The 20,269-nt window shown below is 41.5% G+C and overlaps 1 protein-coding gene across 1 annotated transcript in view; it reads left to right on the plus strand.

Annotated features, from left to right (window-relative positions):
• Window positions 1-20,269, plus strand: part of NCAM2 (neural cell adhesion molecule 2) — a 351,991-nt gene that overhangs the window by 93,553 nt on the left and 238,169 nt on the right. Inside the window, exon 6 of the mRNA XM_030205047.1 lies at window positions 8,084-8,201. Coding sequence (XP_030060907.1) covers window positions 8,084-8,201 — 118 coding nt within the window. The remainder of the gene's footprint in view (window positions 1-8,083; window positions 8,202-20,269) is intronic.

Here is a 20,269-nt window from a genome sequence, read left to right on the forward strand (position 1 = left end):
AAACTACAGCTAAATTCACATTCTACAGATATGTATAAATATCCAAGCCAAGACTAATAAAAACAGAACCTCATTTTTACCAGCAGCCCATCTGCCATCTCCAATACCCATCTACCATGGCTCACCAAAATTTACAATCCCCATGACATCCTGGCCTGTAGATATAGGTTAACTTGATGTCACCTTCACCTAGGAAACTTGCCACATCTTTCAGTGAGTCCATACTAGGTCTGTCTGTAACCAATTACATCTGAAATTTCTGAGGTCCCCCAGTGCCATCTAGTCTGCCCGTCTAGCTAGTCATCCATCAATCCCTGAAAGGTTTCAATTAACACAAGACTATCTGTACTTCAAGAAGCAGGTGAAATCTTGACTCCTCACCCAGGCCTTTAATGGAAGAAGTAGCTGCCTTGCTAGTCTCACACACACACACACACACACACACACACACACACACACACACACACACACACACACACACACACACACACACACACACCACACACACACACACACACACACACACACACACACACACACACACACACACACACACACACACACACACACACACACACACACACACACACACACACACACACAAAAGGTATAACACTGCCTGCACATTCTGTAGTAGGACAGATATATCCACTTCTACCCTAACTGAGATTATATTTATGTACCTTTCTGACTTCATATGCAACTTTCTTTAAAGTAGTCCACATATTTTCTAACAACTGTTACTCTATCTTTTCGATTTCATCTTTTGTTAAACGCTATGGTATCTGTTAAAATGTTTTATTTGATTGCTCATTTGACAAGGGAATACTTATTCATTATATTGTGCTTTTGTGCTTTCTTCTTCTGTTTCATAAAATCAACTTTGCTTGCTACATGGTCTTCTCCCTGAGGTTTGAATAAGAAGTTAGCGGTTGTAACTCTGCCTAGAAATCAGCATGGAATGAATCTTGCCCATGACAATACATGTTTATGTTTGTTTGGCATTTTCTATACCACTTTTTCTGACTAGCAGATCAACTTTGGAAATACTCCTAATTATGAATTAAGGTGGGGGGATCATTCCAAAGACGAGAAGCCAGAAAGTAAAAAGCAGAATTATGAGTAGATTCAAATCTAGCGTGCTGTGGACCTGAGAATGTGAATTATTTGGAGGGCAATTTTGCAACAGAGCATTTAAATGTCCGGAAATGGCTGCTGTTATTGTCTGTTGTCTATGTTTGATATTCTTGCTGTACATCGTCTTGAATAAATTCATTCAAAAAAGGTAGTAAATAAATCCTAATAAATAAATTATCTACGAAAATAGTTCAGGGAATTCTGTCCAAACTCCTACTCCCTCCTTTGATGGGCAGCTGAAACAAAATAACATGAATAAAATGAAAGTAGTCCAATGGGTCATAAGAGGGCAAGCAGGCAAACACACGTGCTGCAAGCTGCAGTATAGTAAAAAGAAGGAACACACACACAATCCTTTCTTCTTATGGCCTACCCTGGGTCTTCCCCTTTACCACATAGCATCAGATCATCCTGTCTTGTTGTATGCATGGTTCAAACTGTATTGGAGCGGTAACAACATTGTTCCCTTTCTAGACAAATCCTTATCATGGGATTCAGTTAAAGGCCATCCAGGTTCTTATGTTATCCTTGGCAGCCCAGAACTCCCAATGCCTCCAACCAATAAAAATCTTTAGACTGCTTGTGGATTAAAAACTGGTTAAAAGATGGAAAACAGAAAGTAGGGTTAAATGGTCAGTATTCTCATTGGAGAAGAGTAGATAGTGGGGTTCCCCAGGGTCTGTGCTGGGATCTCTGTTTTTTTTTAACATACTTATAACTGATCTAGAGATGGGAGTAACTAGTGAGGTAATTAAATCCGCTGACAACACAAAGTTACTCAAAGTTGTTAAATCACAAGAGGATTGTGAAAAATTATAAGAGGACCTTATGAGTCTGGGAGACCGGGCATCCAAATGACAGATGACATTTAATGTGAGCACTTGCAAAGTGATGCATGTGGGAAAGAGGAACCTGAACTATAGCTACGTAATGCAAGGTTCCACACTAGGAGTTACTGACCAGGAAAGGGATCTAGGTGTCATTGTTGATAATATGTTGAAACCCTTTGCTCAGTGTGCGGTGGCGGCTAAGAAAGCAAATAGAATGTTAAGCATTATTAGGAAAGGAATGGAAAACAAAAATGTGTATATTATAATGCCTTTGTATCACTCCATGGTGCAACTGCACCTCAAATATTCTGTGTAATTCTAGTTACTGCATTTAAAAAAAGTTATAGTGGAATTAAAAAAAAGTATAGAGAAGGGCGACGAAAATGATAAGGAGGATGGGACGACTTCCTCATGAGGAAAGGGTAAAGTGGCTAGAGTTCTTCAGCTTGTAGAAAAGACAGCTGAGGGGAGATATGATAGAGGTCTATACAATAATGAGTGGAGTGGAATGGGTAGATGTGAATCACTTGTTTACAAAAATAGTAGGACTAGGGGGCAAGCAATGAAGCTACAAAGTAGTAAATTTAAAACGAATCAAAGGAAATATTTATTTACTCAACATGTAATTAAATTCTGAAATTTGTTGCCAGAGAAGTTAGTAAAAGAAGTTAGCTTAGTGGGGTTAAAAAAAAGGTTTGGCTAGCTTCCTAAAAGAAAAGTCTATAAGCCATTATTAAAACAACTTGGGGAAAATCCACTGCTTATTTCTAGGATAAACAGCATAAAATGTATTGTACTGTTTTGGGATCTTGCCAGGTACTTGTGACCTGGATTGTCCACTGTTAGAAACAGGATGCTGGGCTTGATGGACCTTCAGTCTGTCCCAGTATTGCAAAATTTATGTACTTCTTCTAGTGTCTGTATAATATTTGTTAAACATGCATTATATCTTCTGATTTACTGACCAAGTAAGATAGTGAGATGCAAATTTAAGAGACTCCTGGTGAAGTATTTTATTCACCATTTACGCTTACATTGAACAAGCCAATTAATCTCCTTATGCTCATTAGTACATTTTTTCTTTACACAGAGAGTCTCAAAACTGAGGACCTGAAGTGGTTTACAACAAAAATATAATACACCATTATTACATACTATTTAAAGAGATCCTTATTTGTCAAATACTTTATAGTGATTTGAGAGGAAAATTATCAAAGTGGGCTACATTAAGACAGGTTATTTTACTGTTAATGTGTTATTAGCTAGGTCTCATTGTATGCTAAAATAGCATGAGTTAGTGATAAAATAACACATCTTAATGGTAGTCCAAGTTGATAACTCCCCCCATGACATTTTGTATAATGCAGTGTATTCTGCTCTCTGTTCATACCACTTTAAGAAACAAATATATCATAGGATTATGGGAGGAATTTATCAATGTGAGCTACTGTTAAGTCAGGTTATTTTAGCACAAGGTCTCACCACATAAAATGGGACCCTGTGCAAACATAACCTGACTTAACAATAGTCCGTATTGATAAGTTCCCCCCTGAAAGTGCATCCTCTTTGGTCATTATCCCTACATCCTATGATTCAAAAGAGGTTAGCTTCACTTCCCAACCAAAGCCCCCTTTCAGCATAATTTTATAATAGGTCAAAAGGGCAGTATAGGAGAAAGTTAACAATGTGGGCTACCATTAAGCTTGATTATTTTACTATAATATCACAAAAGGAACATGAAACATGCAGTTTGCTAACAAGATGGCTAACCCAGACTGAGGGGAGCTATGACAAATCTTACAATTTAAACAAATAAGGCTTCAAAACTCAAAGAGCAATGGTATTTTTTCTTATTTTACCAAAAGTCATGCTATAGTAGCACAGGATCCCATTCTATAAAATGAGACCCTGTTCTAAAATATCACAAGTTGTGGTAAAATAAACCAACTTAACGATAGCCCACATTGATAAATTCCTCTCTATGGGCCCGTTATTCTGCCGGTGAAGGGCAGCGATTTTGATATCCACTGCTGTTGTTAAATCCTGATATTCAATTTCAGTCTGTTTCTGACAGCCAGCATTGAATATCTTTTAACCACTATAAAGTTAACCGGTTATGCCTGATATTTATGCAGTCTATTTTAACTGCTGAACATAGTCAGTTTAGCGCTGAATATCCCTGCATAACAGCAGAGATGAGCAGTTCTTTCTCAACAGAACATTAGCAGTAAGGCGTCAATATGCTATTTAACCTGTCAGTAGCCATGTCTGGCCTGTTAAATAGCTTTGGATATCAAGGGATATGTGTCTTTATAAAATACTAGCACAAATCCTGCAGAAACAAGTGTCCACATAGTGAGTGTTAACCGTATATCTGCTTGAGAGCAGGCCTGAATGCTAGAATGTCATGTACATTCATATACATATATTCTGTAAATCACGCATGAAACTCATGACTCTGCCCATGCTTCACCCAAAATCCTACCTTGAGAATGCCTACAGCTATATGCCAGCTTGTACAACATGTATTTTTAGGCATAAAGCGGGAGATTCTATATACAGTGCCTAAAAAATCAGTGCAGAAATCAGTGCCAACTAAACATATTCTATAAGCAGCATCTAGATTTAGGCGCAGTATATAGAATATGCTTAGTTGATACCTCAGTGCCTAAAACTACACGTCTCCATTTACACCAACGAAAGCGTGGCATAAAACCCAATGCATAGATTTAGGTGCACTGGGCTATATTCTATAACTTCACATGTAAATTTCGGAACACCCACAAAATGCCCATTACCTCACCTATAATCATGTCCCTTTTTGCCTGCGCATGTTAGAAGTTAGGCGCACTTTATTATAGAATGCATTTTGCGAGTAGTGCGTGTAAATTCTAATTATTGCCAATTAGTGCTCATTATTGCTTGTTAAGAGCTGTTATCAACACTGATTAGCTTGTTAAGCCAATTAACTTATGTGCCTTTTTATGGAATATGCTTGAATTTTGGCATGGATCTCCTGGCATGCTATACAGAATCCAGGGAAAAAGTATTTTACACACAAAAATATGTATAAGATTATGCTCCATCCACATTAAGGGGCATAATCGAACGGAAACATCTATCTCCATGGGCGTTTATCTCCGAGAACGGGTCCGTGAAGGGGCAGACCGAACCGTTTTTTCGAAAAACATGGACGTTTATCTTTTTTTGAGCTGGGCGTTTTTGTTTTTCAGCGATAATAGAAACCAAAAGCGCCCAGCTCAAAAACGAATAACTCCAAGACATTTATTTGTGGGAGGGGCCAGGATTCGTAGTGCACTGGTCCCCCTCACATGCCAGGACACCAACCGGGCACCCTAGGGGGCACTTTTACAAAAAAAAAAAAAAAAAACAAGGTAAAACAGCTCCCAGGTGCATAGCACCCTTCCCTTGGGTGTTGAGCCCCCAAATCCCCCTCAAAACCCACTGCCTACAAGTCTACACCATTACTATAGCCCTAAGGGGTGAAGGGGGGCACCTACATATGGGTACAGTGGGTTTAGGGGGCGGTTTGGAGGGCTCCCATTTACCAGCACAAGTGTAACAGGTGGGGGGGGGATGGGCCTGGGTCCACCTGCCTGAAGTCCACTGCACCCCCTAATTACTGCTCCAGTGACCTGCATACTGCTGCCAGGGAGGTGGGTATGACATTTGAGGGTGAAAATAAAAAGTTGTGAAACGGCATATTTTGTGGTGGGAGGGGGTTTGTGACCACTGGGGGAGTCAGGGGAGGTCATCCCCAATTCCCTCCAGTGGTCATCTGGTCATTTAGGGTACTTTTTGGGGCCATATTCGTGGAAAAACAGGGTCCAGGAAAAGTGCCCTAAATTCTCGCTAAAAACGCATATTTTTTTTCCATTATCAGCTAAAGGCGTCCATCTCTGATCGCCCGATAACCACGCCCCAGTTCCGCCTTCACCATGCCTTCGACATGCCCCCGTCAACTTTGTCCACATCCGCGACGGAGTGCAGTTGAAAACGTCCAAATTTGGCTTTCGATTATACCGCTTTATTCGTTTTTGTGAGACAAACGTCTATCTCCCGATTTGGGTCACAATATAGGCGTTTTTCTATTTCGATTATAAGCAGGATTGTGTCTCAGGCTTTCTTCAGTTGTTACCTCTACCACTGCAAGAATTTTATGCATCCTCCTCCCATGCTATGAAGAAAGTTTTTGGTATACTGTTCCAATAGGTCTATTTATTTATTTGTGCAGGCTAGATATACTGCACATCATACCAGGAGCACTGCTGGGAAGTTTACAAGTGCAATAAAATAGAAAGAGAGAAGAAATTAAATTTCAATATTGATAGAAAGAGCCAGAGAAGTAAGAAAGAATGGATCAGAGAAGAGGGGAGAGATCGTCAGAACTAGAGGCTGGTTGAGATAAGAGAAGAACAGAAAGAATGGTATTTGAGGAAATACTCAAACAACAGGGGCTTTAACACTTTTTTGAAATGTGGATATGATGGTCCTGATACATTGTGGGGGGCAAGCTATTTAAAGTGCTGGACCTAAGTAAGAGAAGGCTGTGTCATGGGACAAGTCTGGATGGAGTTGGAATTGGGATGGAAAGGGTAAACGTATTCATAGGGAGGAATGTAAGGGTTACAGCAAAACATATGACAGCAGAAGGTTAACATTGTAGCAGAAGGTCAATAATGTATTTTAAGTTAATCCTTGTCTGCACTGGTAGCTAATGTTCAGACTTCAAGGAGGGGGGGCAGGAGGAGACGTGGAGGGGCATTTTCAAAAGGGACGTCCAAGTTTTGATTTGGACGTACTCACAAAACGTTCCAATCCAGGGGCGGGGAAACCTGTATTTTTGAAACAAGATGGACATCCATCTTTCATTTTGAAAATACTGCCAGGGATATCCAAATCCTTAAATTTGGTCATCCCTAGATTTGGTTGTCCCTAGACATGGACGTTTCTGATTTTCGGCGATTTTCAAAACCATCTCAGAAATGACCAAATGCAAGCCATTTGGTGGTGGGAGGAGCCAGCATCTATAGTGCACTGGTCCCCCTGACATGCCAGGACACCAATCAGGCACCCTAGGGGGCACTGCAGTGGACTTCATAAATTGTTCCCAGGAACATAGCTCCCTTACCTTTTGTGCTGAGCTGCACAACCTTCCCCCAAAACCCATTACCCCCAACTGTACACCACTACCATAGCCCTTATGAGTGAAGGGGGGCACCTAGATGTGGGTACAGTGGGTTTCTGGTGGGTTTTGGAGAGCTCACTGTTTCCTCCACAAATGTAACAGGTAGGGGGGGATGGGACTGGGTCCGCCTGTCTGAAGTGCACTGCACCCACTAAAACTGCTCCAGGGACCTGCATACTGCTGTCACAGACCTATGACATCTGAGGCTGGCATAGAGGCTGGCTCAAAATATTTTGAAAGATATTTCTTGAGGGTGGGAGGGGGTTAGTAACCACTGGGGGAGTAACAGGAGGTCATCCCCGATTCTCTCCGGTAGTCATCTGGTCATTTTGGGCACCTTTTTGTGCCTTGGCCGTAAGAAAAACAGGTCCGGGTGAAAACATCCAAGTGCTCGTCAGGACCATCCTTCTTTTTTTCAATTATGGGTGAAGGACGTTCAAGTGATAGGCACGCCCAAGTCCCGCCTTTGTTACACCCCCTTTAACTTTGTCCGGCCCTGCGACGGAGTGCAGTTGGGGACATGCAAAATCAACTGTCGATTATACTGATTTGGACGCTTATGTGAAAAGGACGTCCATCTTCAGATTTGTGTCGAAAGATGGGCATGCTTCTCTTTCGAAAATGAGCCTGATAGACATGATGGACTTCTCTTCCAGCTTCCTTGTAAGCACTTGATTGAAAACCAGTGGTTTGAAATATTAGGATTTTTTATGAAATTGTAATTATTATTTGAAATACATTATGTGAAATATTAAGATTGTTTTGTTTTATGTTTACTATTTAGGACTATATAATCTAATATACATTTTCCCTAGTATAGCATCTACTTTGTATGGGAAGAAAAGGTTAAATTAACTATTCTCTGTCCAATATTTACATGATTTTAAAATATATATTTCTTCTCCAGTTCCTCCAGCAATTACAATACCACAGAGGTCTTTCAATGCCACAGCAGAGCGGCAAGAGGCAATAACATTAATCTGTCGTACCACTGGCTCCCCTGAACCTGAAATCCATTGGTACAGGTAAGAATGGAACTGGGCAGAGAGAACATTTTACTTTCTCACAAAGGTGTCATATTCTGGAAGTCTGTTGGATAAAATGTGAATTGCTTCTCAACGTCATTTTGGCTAAAGCCCAAGTGTAACATCTGAGCCATGAGTTGTAAGTTATTGGGAGAGGAGGGGATAAATATTCTGCCACTTCATCCAACTATGGATATGGGGATAATATGGTTATGGCCAAAATATCTCCTAAAAAGAAGTACATTTCATCATTAGAGAGCAGTGTTAAGATATTATAAAAGCTTCTGGGACACTGTGCACTGTTTTCACAATGTTGTTAGACTGTAGATATAAAGTGATTCCTGCAAAGTGATAAATTCTGAATTCTTAAGCTATCTTAATATGAAGATTAATATTCTAGAAGCCAGGAACCCACTTATTTCAGTTACAGACTGTATTCAAGCCTATTTCTTTTGAAGCAAAGCTATGAAACAAAATTAAATAATCTGTATTCCTGTGTGAATTTTCCTACATATTTACGATTAGACACTGCAACAATTCACAAGTAAAAAATCTGAAAGCTCAAGTAAGCACGCCTTCTTTGACTTTGAGATGCAATTAAACAGTTTATTACTTTATTTAATATGTACATAATTAGTTAGAATTTTATATAAGTGATTAATTATTTTTGATTGCTCATTTGACAAGGGAATACTTATTCATTATATTGTGCTTTTGTGCTTGCTTCTTCTCTTTCATAAAATCAACTTTGCTTGCTACATGGTCTTCTCCCTGAGGTTTGAATAAGAAGTTAGCGGTTGTAACTCTGCCCAGAAATCAGCATGGGAAGAATTCTGCTCATGACAATACATGTTTATGTTTGTTTGGCATTTTCTATACCACTTTTTCTGACTAGCAGATCAACTTTGGAAATACTCCTCATTATGAATTAAGGTGGGGGATCATTCCAAAGACGAGAAGCCAGAAAGTAAAAAGCAGAATTATGAGTAGATTCAAATCTAGCGTGCTGTGGACCTGAGAATGTGAATTATTTGGAGGGTAATTTTGCAACAGAGCATTTAAATGTCCGGAAATGGCTCCTGGGCATTTAAATCTCTTGTTGGGTCTGACTGGACATATTCAGTGATACTTTACCAGATAGTCCTGTTGAAAATGTTCGGTTAGTGCTTAAGCTGAAATTGGCTACTTTTGTGGATTAAAGGCAAATGTGACACATCCCATTCAAAATAAATGGGCTATGGCGCATTTGCCACACCAGGAATCGCTAGTGCAATTTAGTAAAAGAGACCCTAAATAGCAATATTTAGCTTGGTTAAGATAACTGCATAACATATTTTCACAAAATGGCGCTCCAATAGGACGCATCTGCAAGAGCTCCAGGCTCAAGGGCGAAGTCAGTTGGAGTGGAGACCAGCCCCAACCTGGCGAACCGCGAACACCTGGAGAAGCTCCGAGCCCAGCGGGTGAACTCCGGAGGAGTGACTGGCGATCTCCGGCAATGCATTGGACAGCCCCGAACGGGTGAGACATGCTGGCAGGAGATCAGGGCTGAGCCTGAGCCGAGTTGGGCGGTGGACGGCAAACGGCGCTGCGAATGGAGAGCACCGCCCCGGCCTGATGTGGGACACACCGGAGGGAGCTCCTGGCCTGGAGATCATGGCCAAGGCTGGGCACGAGGTAGTGCACCCAAGCCGAGGTAGGATGGGGCAGCATCTTGGCCTCGACTTGCAGGCACGATCGGAGCTGCGGACAATGCTTCCGCCCATGCAGCGCCCGGAGAGGTCGCTGAGTGGCCCACTGCCTTCCTGGAGTGGGGGACTGTGGGGTCTGCTGGTGTTGGCTATGCACCGGCCTTACCTCCCACCTGCCAGGTCAAGGAGAGAGTCGCCGAGTCATGTGCCCACCAAGAGCCAGGCGGCTCCACGTGGTGGAATCGAGCAGCATCTTGGCCCCGACTCACTGGCATGATCGGAGCTGCAGATGGTGATCCCGCCATTCAGCACCCAGAGAAGTCACTGAGCGTCCCCCGAGTGGGGGACGTGCGGGGTCCGCCGGTGTTGCTGTGCGCCGGCCTTACCTCCAGGTCGAGGAAAGAGCCACCGAGTCGTGCACCCACCAGGAGCCAGACAGCGGCACCAACTACAGAAACGGAACGGTATAAGTGGCCCACTGATGGGAGCAGCGGCGACCCGGGCTTGCATAGTGCCCAACTTCTTCCTCCTGTCACCGGTGCAGCACATGCATTCTAAGGAAACCTCACATCCTACTCACTACTAATGCGATACTGCACTCTCCAGCCACACAACCACGAGCTACCTCAACCCGCTGCAACAGTGCCTCGCTCTGCACTACAATTATCTCTCCTAGATTCCTACCCCAACCAATGATACAACTACGGAGTCCCCTAGGGCAATCCTTCTGAACATCTGTGAGTAAAAAAAACCCCAACAATATATGTATCTTTCCACTCAAATAATCCTTAGATATGAAAGATACTCAGAAGTGATCTTTTGTGCCAATGCTCACCCAATGATATTGACTCTCTATAATGGAAACAATTAACTGCTGGAGACAACTTAAAGAACGAACCTTAACCAGAACTATCACCCCCTCCCACTCGAACATGGCTTATTAGCAGCCAAACTGAATTGATCAAAAATGAACCTCGTCAAAATACTCCTAGCAATCTATTCACTTTCACTGATCCATCTATCACTAACCATCCCACTCACAGAAAATAACATCATACTCATACTACAAAATCGCCAAAGACTGACCAGACACTCCACACTTCAACAAACTGACAACACCCATAATAAAGGAAAAATTCCAAAATGCGGGCAACATCAATAGACCGGTAAGAAAGGTCATACCAAACAAACACTAACAAAAAAAATGACAACTAACAAAAATTCACACAACACCAAACAAAATAGCCCCTTACCAAAAAATTCATGTGGGTTGCATTAACGCCAGATCCGTCGTAAACAAAACAACAGTAACAGACTGGATCATGTCAGAAAACTTTGACCCAATCTTCATCAATGAAACCTGGATACATGACCAAAATGACCCCATAATCCTTGACCTATGCCCTCCAGGATACAAAATCACCCACTGGACCAGAAAGGAAAAAAGAGGTGGAGGCATAGCATTAATCTATCGATCTCACTTCACAACCGAAACCACTGCCAAGTCCATAACAACCCAACTTGAAATCGCCTCAATCAGAATCCATAGCAAATCCCAGATTGATCACCTGAATTGTACCTTGTTTTACAGACCACCAAATAATTGGAACAAAAGCCAGTCAACCTTCATGGACTTCATTTCAAACACCTGTGCAACCAACTCAAACATACTGCTACTAGGAGACATCAATCTCCACCTAGAAGACCCAAACTCTGCCAACACATGAGAATGCAAGGAATTCCTCCATTTATGGGATCTCAAATGGCCAAACATGCAAACAACCCACATCAAAGGGCATACACGTGACCTCATCTCACATAAACTGTCCACAGACCAAAACCTAATAATAACTGATGGACAGAAACACCATGGACCGACCACTACAAACTAAACCTATCCCTAAACTGGCAGAAGAAGGGCTCACACCACACACAAGAACACACAACCTACAGCACAAGAGGCCAAATAAACTCAAAAACATTCTGGCAACAATTATACAATAATGAATGGACAACACAAACAGACTCCAAACACTACCTCTCTAACTGGGACAAAAGATGGAGAAGCATACTAGACGAAATAGCACCATTACAAGCAAGAAAATCACGAAGACATAGCTTGATACCATGGTTCAACGACAAACTGAAAAAACTAAAAACACAATCCAGGAAACTCGAAAGAGCATGGAAAAAAATAAAAGACAAACACACGATCAGCGCTTGGAAACAATTACAAAGAAAATACAAATATGCTATAAAACAGGCCAAAAGGTCATATTACAGAACCAAAATAGGACCAAGCCACAAAGACACAAAGAAACTATAACAAATTCATAAACAAACTACTAGACACCACCTTCGTCACCACAACCAACACAGACATCCCATCTGCAGACAAACTTGCTAAATATTTCAACGAAAAAATTGTAAACCTACGCAACACATTTTCTCTTGACAATACTGATATTGAAAACTTCATCAACGGTCTGGACCCAACCCCTGGTGAATACCCAGCGGACTGAATCTGGTCAAACTTCACTCCCCTCACCACCGAAACAGTGACCCATGCGATTCATAAGATCTCCGACACTCACTGCAAACTGGATACTTGCTCCAGCTACCTAATGAAATCTGCCCCCGACCGCTTCATAGCAGACCTCACATCCCACCTAAACTACTTACTCCAACAAGGTCTCTTCCCTAAGGAAAATGGCAACATCCTACTCACCCCAATTCCCAATGACACCAAGAAAAAGACAAGCAAACTCACCAACTACCGCCCAGTAGCATCTATCCCACTAGCAGTCAAACTAATGGAAAGCATGGTAACCAAACAACTCAGTGATTATATAAACAAATTCTCAATCTTACACAAATCACAATCAGGATTTCCCCCCCTCCATAGTATGGAAACAGTACTCATCACACTCCTGGCCAAATTCAAGCAGGAAATAGCAACAGGTAAAAGCATGCTTCTCCTTCAATTCGACATGTCTAGTGCATTCGACATGGTAAACCATAATATACTATTAAGACTCCTAGATTACTTCAGTATTGAGGGAAACAGGCTTAGCTGAATCAAAGGTTTCCTTACCACTAGAACATACCAAGTGAAATCAAACTCAAACATATCTTCACCATGGAAAGCAGACTGTGAAGTACCTCAAGGATCACCACTATCACCAATCCTCTTCAACCTAATGATGACACCACTAGCCAAGTCCTTACCTAACCAAGGCCTCAACCCATTCATCTATGCAGACGACGTCACAATATACATACCTTATAAACATGACCTAACAGAAATCACCAATGAAATCAAGCTCAGCCTAAACACCATGAACTCATGGGTAAACGTATTTCAACTAAAACTCAACACAGAAAAAACGCACTGTCTCATCCTCTCATCCCAATACAACACGTACAAACCCACAAACATAAATACCTCAGACTACACTCTCCCTATCTCAGACAGCCTGAAAATCCTCGGCGTTACTATCGACCGTAACCTTACACTTGAAAGCCAAGTCAACTCTACAACTAAGAGAATGTTCCACTCAATGTGGAAACTCAAACGCGTGAAACCATTCTTCCTGAGGGAAACATTTTGCAGCTTGATGCAATCAAGGGTACTAAGCCATACAGACTACTGCAATGGAATTTACATGGGATGCAAAGAGCAACTCATAAAGAAACTTCAGACCACCCAAAACACAGCAGCTAGGCTCATATTTGGAAAAATGCAATTCAAAAGCACCAAACCCCTCTGAGAGAAACTACACTGGCTACCAATCAACGCATTGCTTTCAAAATCTGCACCCTGGTCCATAAAATCATCTACGGCATCGCCCCGGGATACATGACAGACCTCATAGACCTACCAACAAGAAACACAATCGGATCAACACGAACATACCTAAATCTCCATTACTAAATCAACATATGCATCCAGCTTCTCCTACATAAGCACACAACTGTGAAACGCACTACCAAAAGCAGTGAAAACAATGCATGACCCCTAAACTTCCGGAAATCACTAAAAAACAACCTGTTCAAAAAGGCTTACCCTTTCGACCCAACCTAAGTGCCTAAACCTTGCAACACAATGAAACCAAAGCTTGTAACAGACTCTGCATAACTCTTCCTCTTCACGATTCCCCATTATGTTTATAACACATGAACCTTATTCAACCACAACAACTCTTTGTATTTGTTTCTCAACCGGAGTTGGTGAATGCCTCTACGGTACAATGTAAGCCACATTGAGCCTGCAAATAGGTGGGAAAATGTGGGATACAAATGTAACAAATAAATAAATAAAATAAATAAATAGAACCAACTAAAATACTCATTATGCAGGTCATCGTAGCTGGTTAAGGGGCCGTTTCACAGAGAGGTGGAAAGCCCAACGCGGGCTTACCACTCACTCTTCCGGGACTACCGCAAGCCCAATGTGGCCAATAGAAGTAGTCCCACACAAAGAGTGCACCATTTCCAGGGGAAAAAGAAAAACCCTGGAAATGGCTTCCATTGCGGTAACCCAGCGGTAATTGGGCATCGCCACGCGCTGCCCAGTTACTGCCGTCCTTGTTGCCATCTCAGTGGGTGGCAGTAAGGGCTCCCTGTTATATGACCATGTGGTAAGAGTTCTCTTACTGCATGGCCATGTGTACCTGGGGTCTTTTTGCCTGCTGCAGTAATAAGGGCCCTGGCGTACAGGAAAAATGGCCCCGCTGCTAGCGCAGGGCCCATTTTCCAGCAGCTTGGTAAAAGGACCCCTAAGTGCTGAATATCACACTTTACTTGCTATTTGTTAGCCAGCCGTATATGCCCAGGGTTTGGTACAGTTGATGTAATGACAGTTTGTCTAATGGACAGTTGGTCAAAGGATACAATTTCTCTAAAGTCCAATTTGTCCAAAGAGACAGTTCGTCTAAAACTTAATTTGTCTAATGGACAATAGAGAATTGAGATAAAGAATAGAGATAAAGATGTGAAAATATACATTTGTTATGTGGCAGATCACTTTTTTTTTAAGTCAATAATGAGAATATACCATATGCTTTAATCAAGGCATTAATTCTGGAAGCCACTTGGTACTGTAATGCAATAGGTAGAACTTAACTGAGTGCATTAGTGGTGCAAAGTCAGTGTCTGATGTGGAAGAGCAAAGACTTCAGTCATGAATAAATGCATTCAGTTATTTAAAAAAATTTTTTTTTTAATGTGACTGTGGCTTTAATGAAGGCCTGTTTATGAATGAGATGAAAACAGAAGCTATGAACTGAAATTTTATGTTACAGTCCTATAAAAGGTAGAAACTACGTTTATGCTTCAAGTATAAAATCCAGAACTGCAGTTGATGTGCAGTTAATCCAAAAAGTGGTATTTTAGGTAAAGAAAAAATCAGTTAAATCACAACTGTTACAGTGGATATATTAAGGAATGGAGTTCTGCGACTTGGTAGAGGCAGAAAAGGGAAAAGAGAACTTAGTTGCCTAAGGTTATGTGCCTGTGATGTAAGTGTGTCAGAAAGTTGACAGGAGAAATTGCTTACTAATGCAGATGTGAAGATAGAGACTGTAATAGGTCAGCAGTTGCAATAATCATTAACGGCCAGCATCAAATACATAGGTTTGGAGAACATCCGATGCATGCTGCTGTTCCATATGTAGCTGATGTTGTCCATGTGAAGACCACAATGAAACAAGCTGCAGCAAACAGTAATGACAAGCCCAGAGCTTAACTATTTATTGAGCAAAAAAAATATTTCCTCCTATTTGTTTTAGAAGTATTTCCATGTAACTTCATTGAGTGCCCCCTAGTCTTTGTGCTTTTTGAAAGAGTAAATAATTGATTCACTTTTGCCCATTCTACACCACTCATGCTCAGTTTGACCTGGGCATACCAAGGACACAGAACATAGTGGAATTGTGGTTTAGAAGACTGAAAGTGTTGGTTAGAAAAGCATATGTTGGAGTTTATAAGTTGATCGCCAAATTGCAGAAAAAGCAGAAAGATGTTGAAGGTCAGATGGAATGCATAATATGAGGTGAGTAATGAAAGAAGCAGAAAAATGATGAAAGAAGCCATACAATCATATTATGTCCATTTTTGCACAATGCGAGTCACATACAATATTCTGGATTTTCTACAAGGCATTGTCCATAATTTGTGCTTTTAGAACAACACTGATAAATGTTTGTGCTTTTTAATTTTATCTCATTAACTTTCTTCCCTTATATATTAATAAAATACATTTATTTCATAAAGTTTGTGTGGTAAATTTTTGTTTTTGTATCTTGCTGTAGTTTTTTCTTATAAAATTACATTGATTTTCGCATCAGTATCCTGTCTCCTCTTTTGTTTAGACCAATTGTACCATTAGACCAATTGTTGTTTAAACAAACTGACCCATTAGCTATTGTGTATTTTAGACCAATTGTCCATTAGATGAGCTGCTATTAGACCAATTGTTGGGGAATGATGACCACTAAATATCAACCCCTATATACATATGTTTTCCTTATGTATCTTTATAAAATAGCTTACCTGAAAACTGCTGCAAAATGATATACCTCCTCTCAGGCAGGAATGACTTTGTGCATGGATGTGATGATAGAAAATGGTGTATATGCATATATTTTATAAAATATATAGGGGCCCTTTAACAAAGCTACTGCAAAGCATGGCCATAGTGGAGAAGCTGAGCTACATCGGAGCAAGTGCCAGGAGTGGTGCAGGCACTTCTGCTGTCAGCTCACCATCAGTCTGACATGAGGGCCAGTTCCTATTTAAGGAGTCACTCTACCATGGTACGTGGCCATGGGCATGTGGCTGTGGATGCGTGCCTGAAGGGGTATAATCAAAGGGGCAGGTCCTGCCCCTTAGGAGCCCCTTCAGAGCCAACTGAGGAGCCAAGAGCCAGATTTTGGCTATTTCTTTCTATGGGTAAGATGAATATCAAAGGGCCTGTGCAGAAGATGACCCCAGTATAAGAACTGATTGACCAACATGTGAATTCTTTAGTGACTGTGGGCCAGAATGCAGTTAACTCACCGGTGAAGGCATCCATCTCATTGGGCGATTGAACCCTGCCCCCTCAATGTGCAGTTTTGATGGAGGGACTGACTCCTACTGATCAGGTAGGAGCAATATCTGCTAAGATGGTAAGTTCTCGAGTGGATTCCCATCAACTCTTTTTGGCTCCATCAATTCAGCTGCCTGACCCAATTCAACAACCTGTTATCTTGCTTTTAATTTCTGGAACTGTCTTTCCTAATTTGGGTTCAGCTGCTTCATTTAATAATGTTTTGAAGGCTTTGAACAGAATTGAGAATACTCTGCAAGGAACTCTGTCACAATTATATAAATATACTGAGGCTTCTTCAATTAAATTTGCAGATTATAAACAGAAAATTACTTTTCTTAGTGCAGAAGTGATGAAAACTGAAACCCAGATGGTTCAAGTGCAATTAAATCCCACTTCTTTGGTGAAAACAGTTTGATGGTGCATGCAAAATTGGAAAATCTGAAGAATAGGTCAAGGGCAAAGAATGTGATAATCTTAAATGTTCCAGTAACTCATTATATTGCCCCTTTTGAGTTATTAAAGATGTATTTAAAAGAGATTCTTCAACTCACCAACCTGGATTCTGTGGGTGTGCTGAATGCTTCCTACTTACCCAAAGGTGGCAAGATAATTAATGAAGAAGGTGCCCAAGACCTAAGCTCCTTGCCTGACAGTTTGCATTTGTCTAGATTTTTTGAGTCTTCTCAGGATTTGATTCAGACAGAAGAGCAAAAACAGGTTGTCTTTAAAACTAACATTGGCACTCGCGCAACCTCATGCCTCCTTAAAATTCAAAACACTTACAAAACGGAAAAAGAATTACAATAACAAAAAGGCTTAACATGATTATTCCCACATCTTATTAGATTAGTTAGTATTAGATGGCACAACCTCATTGGAGATTTTCTTTAGGTTCAAAAATTATCTCAACTATTCAGGACTGAAAACCACATATTTAACCCCCAAATATCAGACCTGGCATATACATGGATAAGCTAGTAAATATGAAGAACCAAGGGGACTTTATTTTACTAAGCTGAGGTAGGGCTAACCGCATGGGTAGCATGCGCCAAATTGACACTATCGCCAAGGTAGCATGGGCACCCAGCAGTAATTCTGAATTTGGCGCATGCTGTTTCCCACAGTAGAAGATAATTTTCTACCGAGGGGAGCATTCCTGGAGGTAATCAGAAGCACAACCACATTGGTGTGCACTTCCTGATTACCACACGATTAGTGCTTAAGCCCTTTCCACCAAGTAAATAGGTGGAATTAAGGGCTCAGGCAGTAAAAAGCTGCATGTTACTTTTCATATTAGTGCACAACCATTTACTGCTCCATTAAAAAAAGGCCCTTTTCCCAGCCACAGTAAAAAATGGCCCAGCACATGCCAATGTCACATGTCCAAACTAGTGCAGGCCACTTTTTACTGCAGCTTAGTAAAAGGAACCCTTAGGTTATCAAAAGCCCGGACCTGTCAAACACCCCGAACTCCTCTTCAAAAGCAAGGCCCTAGTGGCCTAGTGCCCCTCATACTCCTACAACCCCCTCCAGGATGGCAACATATGGGGATGGAGGTCTGGTGAACCTCCAGGCTCCCAATCTTCCCCCCCCCCCAGTCATGAGGGCATAGGGGCTGGAGGTACTAAACCCCAGGATGCACTGAGCAGGACAGGATGCTGCCATTTTGAAGGTGGCACTCTAAAGAGGAGGTAGTGCTACTCCGTCCTCCAATGTTGCGGTACCAGTGGGGGCGGGGTTGACCACTAGACCACCAGGGAGGGTGGGGAAGTTGGGTTGGCAGCCACTTGGGCCACCGGGTATGTTAATTTTAGATGTGGGGGGGTTAGGGGGCTGGAGATCCACTGGACCTCCAGCCCCATGCCCTTGTGTTCTTGTGTTGGGGGGGTTTGGGAAGCTGGAGGTCTGCTGGACCTCCAGCCCCCCTTCCCCCCAGTGTTACCCTCCTGGTGGATGTGGGAGCTTGGGGGCACTAGGACATCAGGACCTTGCTTTTGGAGGGGGATCCAGGAGTCCAATGGACCCTCAGGACATGGCGGCAGCCCAGGCTGGCAGTGACAGCCTGGGCTGCCTGACTCAAATGGGGGGGGGGGGGGGCAGAGCCTTTACCCTAATGCGAGCTCTGAATTTTGATAGTAAACATGTACATTATCTTGGAATTCTGGAAAAGAATTTGTCATACTAGTACACAATTCTAGAAAATTAATTTTATCTATATCTATATCTTTCTGTCTCTCTAAGCAAATTAATTTTAATTTTTCCCTCTCAATATCTTTTTTTATTTATTTATTTGTTGCATTTGTATCCCACACTTTCCCACCTCTTTGCAGGCTCAATGTGGCTTACAATACATCATGAATAGTGGAAACATATAAGAAAATATACATTTAGCATTACAGAAGGAACACGGGTTATATGATAATGGTAAAACATATTAGTAGTTTAACAAGCAAATATTATAAGGCAGTTCTGGATATTTGTATAGGAGTTCACATTTGTTGATCTTTGTGGTATGCCCTGTCAAAGAGATGGGTCTTCAGTAGTTTGCATAAGTTAGTTAGTTCATAGAGTGTTTTTAAATTGCGTGGCAGCGCATTCCAGAATTGTGTGCTCAGGTAGGAAAAGGTTGACACATGCGTTAGTTTGTATTTTAGACCTTTACAGTTGGGGAAGTGAAGATTGAAGAATGTGTGGGATGATTTTTTAGCATTCCTGAGTGGTAATTCTATCAGGTCTGACATGTAGGCTGGGGCGTTTCCGTGAATGATTTTGTGAACTAGGGTGCATATTTTGAACGTGATGCATTCTTTGAGTGGGAGCCAGTGTAGCTTTTCTCGTAGGGGTTTAGCACTTTCATATTTTGATTTGCCGAATATGAGTCTAGCTGCAGTATTCTGAGCTGTCTGAAGTTTCTTGATTATTTGCTCTTTGTAGCCAGCGTAAAGTGCATTGCAGTAATCTAGATGGCTGAGTACCATTGATTGTACCAGGTTGCGGAAGACTGTCCTTGGGAAGAAATCATGTTTAGTAATCATGTTTAGTAATCAGAAAGTATAACTTTAGAATTATTTAATGTTGCTAATATGAGGTCTAGTTTAAGAAATTTGTCCATAGAATTTTTAGCTTGATCATCAGCCCTGGAAACTTCAGAACCAGGTCACAAGAACATAAGAATAGCCATACTGGGTCAGAATAATGGTCCATCTAGCCCAATATCCTGTTTCCAACTTTGGCCAATCCACGTCACAAGTACCTGGAAGAAACTCAATTAGTAGCAACATGTC

This window comes from Microcaecilia unicolor, chromosome 5 (assembly GCF_901765095.1).
Source record: "Microcaecilia unicolor chromosome 5, aMicUni1.1, whole genome shotgun sequence".
In the NCBI taxonomy this organism is placed as follows: Eukaryota; Metazoa; Chordata; class Amphibia; order Gymnophiona; family Siphonopidae; genus Microcaecilia; species Microcaecilia unicolor.